The following is an 8712-nucleotide window of genomic DNA, read 5'->3' on the forward strand; positions in this document are numbered from 1 at the left end:
GAAGATGGCTGGGATGCTGAAGCATTATTCGCTACGGAGGAAGAATGGGACGCAGAAGCATCATCTTGTTGGTGCTCAGAAAATGAAATTGAAGATGATTGGGATGTCGTTGCGTCTCTAGCTGTGGAGGAAGAATGGGACGCAGAAGCATCATCTTGGTGCTCAGAAAATGAGGCGTCACCTGACCCAAAAGAGTTTGAAGATACGTTGCAAGGGAAACTGGGAGACCAAGCTGCCCAAATTCAATCAAGTCCAGATGAGCCTGAAGATTTGCTTACTGGAGACGATGTCGACCAAGAAGTACCTAAGAGTACTTGGCAAACTGGCATGTATCAACAACCAGACGAAGAAGGTGGGCCTAGTGTACCGGAAGAATCAACTCCACAATCTCAACTCCGAAGGTCAACAAGAGCACGGAGACCAAATCCCAAATATGCCAATGCAGCCATAATTGAAGAAGCAACAGAACCTGAGACGTTCGAAGAAGCATCGCAGAGCTCTGAGTGGATGACAGCTATGAAAGAAGAGCTTGATGCACTTCAGCAAAATCAGACTTGGGATCTCGTGCCAAAGTCAAGAGATGTGAAACCCATATCCTGCAAGTGGGTTTACAAGATAAAGCGTCGTCCAGATGGGTCAATCGAGAGGTACAAGGCACGATTGGTAGCTCGTGGTTTCTCTCAACAGTACGGACTAGACTATGATGAAACGTTTAGTCCAGTGGCGAAGCTTACAACAGTACGAGTCTTACTTGCACTTGCAGCCAACAAAGACTGGAATCTGTGGCAGATGGATGTGAAGAATGCTTTTCTTCATGGAGAGCTGGATCGGGAGATCTACATGATCCAACCAATGGGATTTCAGAACCAAGATCATCCTGAATATGTGTGTAAACTGCGGAAAGCACTCTAGGGATTGAAACAAGCACCCAGGGCGTGGTATGGTAAGATTGCTGAATTTCTAACACAAAGTGGTTATTCAGTAACATCTGCAGATTCCAGCTTGTTTGTCAAATCCAATGAAGGAAAGCTAGCTATCGTGCTAGTGTATGTGGATGACTTGATCATTACCGGTGATGATGAGGCAGAAATTCTTCGGACGAAGGAGAATTTATCAGTCCGTTTCCAGATGAAGGAACTTGGTCAACTCAAGCACTTCCTTGGACTAGAGGTTGATCGCACACAAGAAGGAATATTTCTCTGTCAACAGAAGTATTCCAAAGATTTATTGAAGAGGTTCGGAATGCTCGAATGCAAGCTGATCTCTACGCCGATGGAGCCAAATGTCAAAATGAGTGCACATGAAGGAAAAGATTTGGAAGATGCGACGATGTATCGACAATTGGTAGGTAGTCTGATCTACTTAACCTTGACTTGACCTGACATTTCTTATGCAGTTGGTGTGATGAGTCGATACATGCAAAATCCAAAGAAGCCTCATTTGGAAGCAGTTCGACGAATACTGAGATATGTGAAGAGTACAATTGACTATGGTCTTTTGTACAAGAAAGGTGAAGACTGCAAGTTAGTTGGTTACTGTGATGCTGACTATGCGGGAGATCATGACACCAGGAGATCAACAACTGGGTATGTGTTTAAGCTTGGTTCTGGAACCATCTCTTGGTGTAGCAAGAGACAGCCGACGGTATCATTGTCAACCACTGAAGCAGAATATAGAGCAGCAGCAATGGCAACTCAAGAGAATGCATGGCTAGTACAGTTGATGAGTGATCTACATCAACCAGTAGATTATCCAGTACCATTGTACTGTGATAACCAATCGGCCATTCGCTTGGCGGAAAATCCTGTCTTTCATGCAAGAACTAAACATGTGGAAGTGCACTACCACTTTATCAGATAAAAGGTTCTACAAGAAGAGATTGAGATGAGACAAGTCAAGACGAATGATCAAGTTGCGGACTTGTTCACAAAAAGTTTAAGTACAGGCAAGCTCGAAAATTTTCGCTGTCTGCTCAGCACAGTGCAAAGAATGAGAGCTGACATTGAGGGGGAGTGTTGAAAATCAATGTCAAAGTTAGGTATGGAAAATTAGGCAATGTTAGGCATGGTTGAATAAAAATAAATTAGGTGCAATTAATGTGTTTTGTGTGGTAATAAATAATCTTAGTTTATTCATTTGGTTTGCTATAAATACCCAAGTTCTCAAGCATTGTAAATCATCCAAGGAAATACAAAGCCTAGAGCTAAATAAGAAAAGCTTTGCTAATTAGTTTGTTTTGTGAGCTTTCTTTAAGAGTGTGTTCTATTTTCTTCTTCTTGGAATCATTAGAGTTATCTTGGATACTCTTCTTATTCAACAATATGGATGTGGTCGCATACCATTCAGAAAAATCAGACTGTTAAGAGAAACAAGCAAATACCCCTTAGCAATTGAGAAATTTACTACCATCTGCGATAATGTCCATGAAACCGCGGTTGAGAGAGAGATACCTTTGTGTTCAGATGAACCTGTAAATACACACATGATTTCTCATGTAATCCACAATGGTGAGAAGAATGTTGTAATCTCTCTTTTTTTTTTTATCGCTCCCAGGAGAGAAAAGATGTTCATAGACTGAAAAAAGGAAGAATCTCAGATGAATATAAGAATGTTATCTTTTTCTTCAACGAAAGTATGAATGCAGAGTTTCGATGAAAATTTAGCGAAGAAAACACAGAGCTTACCTTCACAGCCTTTTCTTATATCTATTACAATAGGATGCCAATCGACTTAAATGCTTTCGTTTCTCATACCTCAACTCAACAATATGTTGATATCCCACGTCGGTGAAATCCGTAGCGCATCAGCCAATTATGCAAGTATGACGGTGGTGAAACATCATTGGCAGGGGTTACCTCTCCGATTAAAGCAGAATTATATTCATGCAGGACAGCAGGGGCACCATTCAAGGACAGCTAGTTGATGTATTAAATTCGTTGGCCATAGATAATCCAATCTTCACAGTTCCAGAGTTCGCTTTCTACATCACAGAAGCCGACAACTACATTAGCCGCATCGTGTTGTGCTGACTGATAGCATAGTTGAATTACACTCTTCAAAATTGACTGACAAGTAGAAAACAATATATACATACACACCTAGCCGCATCGTGTTGTGCTGACTGATAGCATAGTTGGACGGGTGGCTTACCGTCTTTGTTTTGTGGGAATCAAAAAACTCACCTAGCTTCATCGGGGTACGCCTCAAGACGTTTGATTGGATGTCAGACTGTCAATTTTGTATAAAGGTTGTCGAAATCTGAAAAAAATTTGGTTGAAATCTGGGTTTTGTTTTCAGTTGCAACGCAATTTGAAGAAGATGAAGAAGACGCCAACTTGTTGGCTGATTTTTCTTTTTATTTTTTTAATTTTTTTTTTCCACTTTATTAACGGCCCAGCATATCTTTTAGCATATTCTACTTTTTGAGTTTTTGTTTTTTATATTATTTTATAGATATTAAAAAGATAAAAGATAAGTAGAAAGAAAATGTTTTTATACTTTTTATGAAGTACGTAGGCCTAATAAAACTCAAAAGATATCTTTACTTTTTAACGTTATAAATTACCCTTTTTTTTTTAAGACTCCACATCCACATATCTCATCAAAATATTATGCATATGTATGTATGTATGTGTATATATATTAAAAAATTTAAGTTCCTCACGTCTCAAGGCTTTCGTGTCATATCCCCGCCCGAGCAGGACCACTTCCTGGATCCACTCCATCACCGTAGCACGATATTGTCCGCTTTGAGCTTACCATTCCCTCACGGTTTTGTTTTTGGGAACTCACGAGCAACTTCCCAGTGGGTCACCCATCTGGGATTGCTCAAGCCCTCTTCTCGCTTAATTTCGGAGTTCCTACGGAACCCGAAGCCAGTGAGCTCCCAAAAGGCCCTGTGCTAGGTAGGGATCGGAATATACATATAAGGATCACTCCCCTGGGTGATGTGAGATGTCACAATCCACCCCCCTTAGGGGCCCGACGTCCTCGTCGGCACACACGAGGCCAGGGTTAGGCTCTGATACCAAATTGTCACATCTCGGCCCAGGCGGGACCACTTCCTGGGCCCGACTCCACCGTAGCATGATATTGTTCACTTTGGGCCCCGACCACACCCTCACGATTTTATTTTTGGGAACTCACACGAGAACTTCCCGATGGGTCACCCATCCTGGGAATGCTCTGGCGCACTAATCGCTTAACTTCGGAGTTCCTACAGAACCCGAAGCCAGTGAACTCCCAAAAGGCCTCGTGCTAGGTAGAGATGAGAATATACATTTAAGGATCACTCCCCTGGACGATGTGAGATGTCACATTTCGCCTAAGCGGAGTTATCAATGACACGTCTCGTCTACACCTTCGCTTTTTAAAACATTATACACACCACAAACACACACATGAGTTGAAGCAAAATAATATACAAAAGTTGTACCTTCACCTGTTCAAAATCAAATTGGAGTTATAAAAGGCTATTTCTTGTCATCGTTATTGACTGTATCGGTGTCAACTCAAGCGAATATCTTTTTCATACCTCACCTCAAAATTGTACTCCTAAATAAAAGATGAGAATTAGTGTTTTAAAATACACGCCTCGAGGCGCGCCTAAGCGGCCTCAGAGGCTGGACGGGTGGCTTGCCGACTCTATTTTGTGGGAGTCAGCTAAAAACTAGCCTAGCTTTGTCTGGGCGTGCCTCAGGACGTTTGATTGGGCGTCAATTTTGTATAAAGGTTGTCGAAATTTGAAAAAAATTTGGTTGAAATCTGGGTTTTGTTTTCAGTTGTAGAGCAGTTTGAAGAAGATGAAAAAGACGCAAACTTGTTGGTTGATTTTTTTTTTTTTTTTATATATTATTTTTTTCACTTTATTAACAGCCCAGCATATCTTTTAGCATATTCTATTTTTTAAGTTTTTGTTTTTTTATATTATTTTATAGATATTAAAAAAATAAAAAGATAAGCAGAAAGAAAATGTTTTTATACTTTTTATGAAGTTATAGACCTAAAAAAACTCAAAATATATCTTAACTTTTTAATGTTATATACTACTCTTTATTTTTCTTTTTAGGACTCCACATCCACATATCTCATCAAAATATTATGTATATGTATGTATGTGTATATATATTAAAAAATTTAAGTTCCGTGCAGGAATCTTATTCGCCCCAGATCACCAGAGAAAAACTCGACGACTTGTGATTGAGGGTGGTTGCCAGCCGGCAGCCACCAAGTCGAGTAACACTGGAATTCCAGCAACCGGTGCCAATAAGCCATGCTCTCTTCAACCATTGTGTTTGTATATGCACCTACCAAAAGATGACAGAGGCCATATTATAGGCTGCTTCATTTTAGAATTTTTTTTGTCATCATAGATGCCGTCACAACTAAAAATTTCTCGCCGTCAGGGGTGAAGCTAAATGTAAACCGGAGGTTGTCATAGCCTCTTAGTTTCCATGTGGCTCCATGTAATTGGATGACAAAATTATGAACTTCTGTTTAATTATATTAGAACATGGTTAATGAATGTGGTATTGGCTCTCTCAAATTCTTTAAGCCAGCTCCACCCCAAGTAAAGACTAATATAAACCTCACTTCTAAACTCTTTTGTTTTAACTTTTGAAGAATTCTAGCTACATTCTCCTCTGTACCTTCTTTTCTATTTCCTTTTTTTATTTTTAAGATTCTACATTATTACTTGATGATCCAATTCATTTATTTTCTAACATTTAAAAACCATCTTTACAAAAAATTAGCTAAATCCAAATCTATTTAGTTATTTAAGGATTATCTAATAATGGATGAACTATGTTTTTCAATTAACTAATGAAATCATGACAACGTCTATAGAACGGTAACACGACTTCCGATTATTTACTTTTTGCATTCATCTTAACTTTTTACTTTATTTTGCAATATCATGCAATCACTACACGTTTAAAGTGCCAGCAATAATATTAATTTCATATGTTTAGATAGCATTACATATTTTTGTAAGAAAAGGTGTATGCAATAATTTTCATTTGATTTTATAAACACAAAATTACTCGTATAGAAATAAGTTAGCAAAGTTTCAAGGAGTCCGAGATGCTGTGTTCAGTATTATGTTTATTTTATTGTTTAATGCAAATGATATTCTACACTAATTATTACATTAAAGGCATCGAGGAGGAAGGGTTTAAAATTTAAACCTAAGACGTATTGGATTGAAGAAGAAAGCCTTAAACTATTATGACAATTCACTACTTGCACTTCACGTATGTATCATTTGTCTAAAGAAAAATATTTGATAAACCACATATGGACAATCATTAATATAACCATATTAATAAAGAAATGCTTTCTAGCTAAAATGGTCTTTAAGATTGACATAACAATTTACTCTGGTCCGTAACAATGAAAGTCAATAGAAGTAGTCCCTGAGTTTGTACACTGTAATCATTTTGGTATGTTTGTGAAAAAATTGTCAATATCCTCACTAAGTGGAAGGGTTGTCTGACAAAAATACCCTTTAAAATGTGGTAACTTGGTCGTTCACGTGATAATTTAACGAGGATATTGACAAATTTTTCACTGAAAGACCCACATGATTTATGCTAGACAAATTCAAAGATCACTTTTATCGATTTTCATTACGAGAGATCAAAGTGAAGAATTATGCCAATTTCAGAGACTATTTTGACAAAAAAAAAAGCCATAAAGAAAACTCGGTACCAAATTCAAGAAGTCATTAACCACCAATTTACTAGTTTTTAGTTGTTGCCATAGTCGGAAGCTCGCCACGACTGGATGATCATCACGTGGGTTAACTGTCGTTCACATCTCTCACCTACTCCTTCAATTAGGCAGACAACACAGAATGTTCAAAGTTTAAACACAATTACTTAAACACATGCAAAAGCCTGCAAAACCATACACAGAGAGAGAGAGAGAGAGAGAGAGAGAGAGAGAGAGAGATATGGTGAAGAAAATAAGTGAACTGTGAGTGGAGGACTTGGTTCTGGCAGGGCTAGCTAACCGTTGAAGACGCCAAGGATTTCGAAACAGTCCTAAAAATATACAATCTCCCGCACGAAAGCAATGGACCCGAAAGAGATATGGCGGCATATAGTGGCTGAGAGATTGCTGAAAGCATCACACACTCATTAGATGCACCAGTTGATCTACTACTCAGTCTATGCCAATTGAGATGCCTTCACCAAAGGCCCTCCTCTCTACTGGTTCCCTTCTTTGTAATTCAATTTTCTCCACTTTCCCATTTTTCTTTTGCCATTTCTTTCTCTGCTGTATTTGATTTCTTTCATTGTTTAATGGAAAATACTTGGCTTGCTTACTCCCTATACTTTATGGAAAAATTTGATGTTAATTCCATAACTCCTCCAGTGTTACAGATATTCTTGCTTTGTTTTTTATATTGTTGTATAGATTTTGTTCCTTTTAACTTGGCATGTGAGGAACGGATCTGAAATCTGTAAGTTGAGTACAAGAGTTAATATGAATAAAATCGGTCAATGGATTAATTCATGTATTATAATATCGAGCATATAAGAGATCAATTCTAATTAATTCAAATATTTGATGCTTCTTTGTATATATATTTTATCGAATGAAATATGACTGTTAGCACATGGAATGACTAAACTTGACACATTTTGGCATAAATGTGTTGATCTTAGAGAAATAATTCTACAGATATGGAATGTCTTCTTGCTTCTGCTTTTTAGTTTTATTCTGAATCCTAACTGAACCTGTTCTTCTCTATTGTAAGATACCAGTCGAGACATACAAACTTGGGGTGATTGATGGAACAGTATGGTTCAGAGCTTTTAGGAACATCATGTAAGGATCCCATAACAAGTTATAGCTTCTCCCAGTAAATTTCTTTTCATAATCCCGAGGTAAGTAGTCATTCGTATCCATGAGCTTTGCCTTACTGCATATGATTTTAATTGAATGAACTGTGTTATTATTCTAGTCCTACTGGTCAGTTGTTCTAAAAGAGCTCTCAGTTTCATTTCGAGAAGCACCAAACTGTATTGAGGCATGAAGGCTGCGATGATGATTCTTTTGTTAATCATATGACATTAAAGGAACTTCGGGAACAAGTAATGTATGCTCTTATTTGATTTCTCTTCTGATTGTTTTTGTGGTTTGTTACATTAGAGAAAATACATCACGTCCAACAATTGTTTTTCAGTGAAAATTTTTCTAAAACTTATCTTCATTCCACTTGTTTAGTCAATCTTGGTAGAGTGCTCTTTTTTTTTTTTTTCTTGTATGCATAATATCCTTGAGCTTTTATCCGTTTGCTGCAGTTGTCTACGACATAATTGACAGGTTGGTGGCTAATGCGCCGGATACAACCTTTTCAACGGGTGATGCAATTGCTATTGACATGTCAATGACAGTCAATAGCAATCGTACTAGCAGGATTTGTTGTTGTCCCATTAGCGGACAGTTTTGCTGTGAACAAAATTGCAACTCTGTCTGCACGCGTAAAGCAAAGGGCGTCTTTATAGGTGAGTTCTGTGACAGGTTAAACCTTGGGTTTAAAGTAAAGGCTAGCAAAGGAAGTAAATTGGATCGCACTGATTATTATCTGCTGGGAATTTTTTATTTGCTAAGGCATACAGATGAAATGTCAGTAGCCTCGAAAGCGCTGAAAATTCATGATATGTTTTTCGCAACTTTAAGCTTTAAATATATTTCTTGCTG

The 8712-nt window shown here is 38.0% G+C and overlaps 1 protein-coding gene and 1 long non-coding RNA gene across 15 annotated transcripts in view; one reads left to right on the forward strand and one right to left on the reverse strand.

Annotated features, from left to right (window-relative positions):
• Positions 1-2320: 2320 nt before the first annotated feature.
• LOC125470693 lies at positions 2321-3392 on the reverse strand. Its single transcript, XR_007253020.1, has 3 exons — positions 3099-3392; positions 2451-2980; positions 2321-2356 (listed from the first exon to the last, which is right to left on the reverse strand). It is a non-coding gene; the product is annotated as an uncharacterized LOC125470693 (long non-coding RNA).
• A 3494-nt stretch (positions 3393-6886) lies between these two features.
• Positions 6887-8712, forward strand: part of LOC103954087 — a 7840-nt gene continuing 6014 nt past the window's right edge. For 3 of the 14 annotated variants that reach the window (XR_007253017.1, XR_007253019.1, XR_007253018.1), the window contains exons 1-3: positions 6887-7229; positions 7766-8107; positions 8313-8516. Coding sequence is in view for 11 of the 14 variants with exons in the window: in XM_048570078.1 (XP_048426035.1) it covers positions 8393-8516 (124 nt within the window). In the remaining 3 variants the exon portion in view is untranslated. The remainder of the gene's footprint in view (positions 7230-7765; positions 8108-8312; positions 8517-8712) is intronic. The other 11 variants (XM_048570078.1, XM_048570079.1, XM_048570084.1 and 8 more) reach the window with 11 other exon arrangements.

Source organism: the organism of the source record quoted next, unplaced genomic scaffold, assembly GCF_019419815.1.
Source record: "Pyrus x bretschneideri cultivar Hongxiangsu unplaced genomic scaffold, Pyrus_bretschneideri_v1 Contig51, whole genome shotgun sequence".
NCBI classification, from domain to species: domain Eukaryota; kingdom Viridiplantae; phylum Streptophyta; class Magnoliopsida; order Rosales; family Rosaceae; genus Pyrus; species Pyrus x bretschneideri.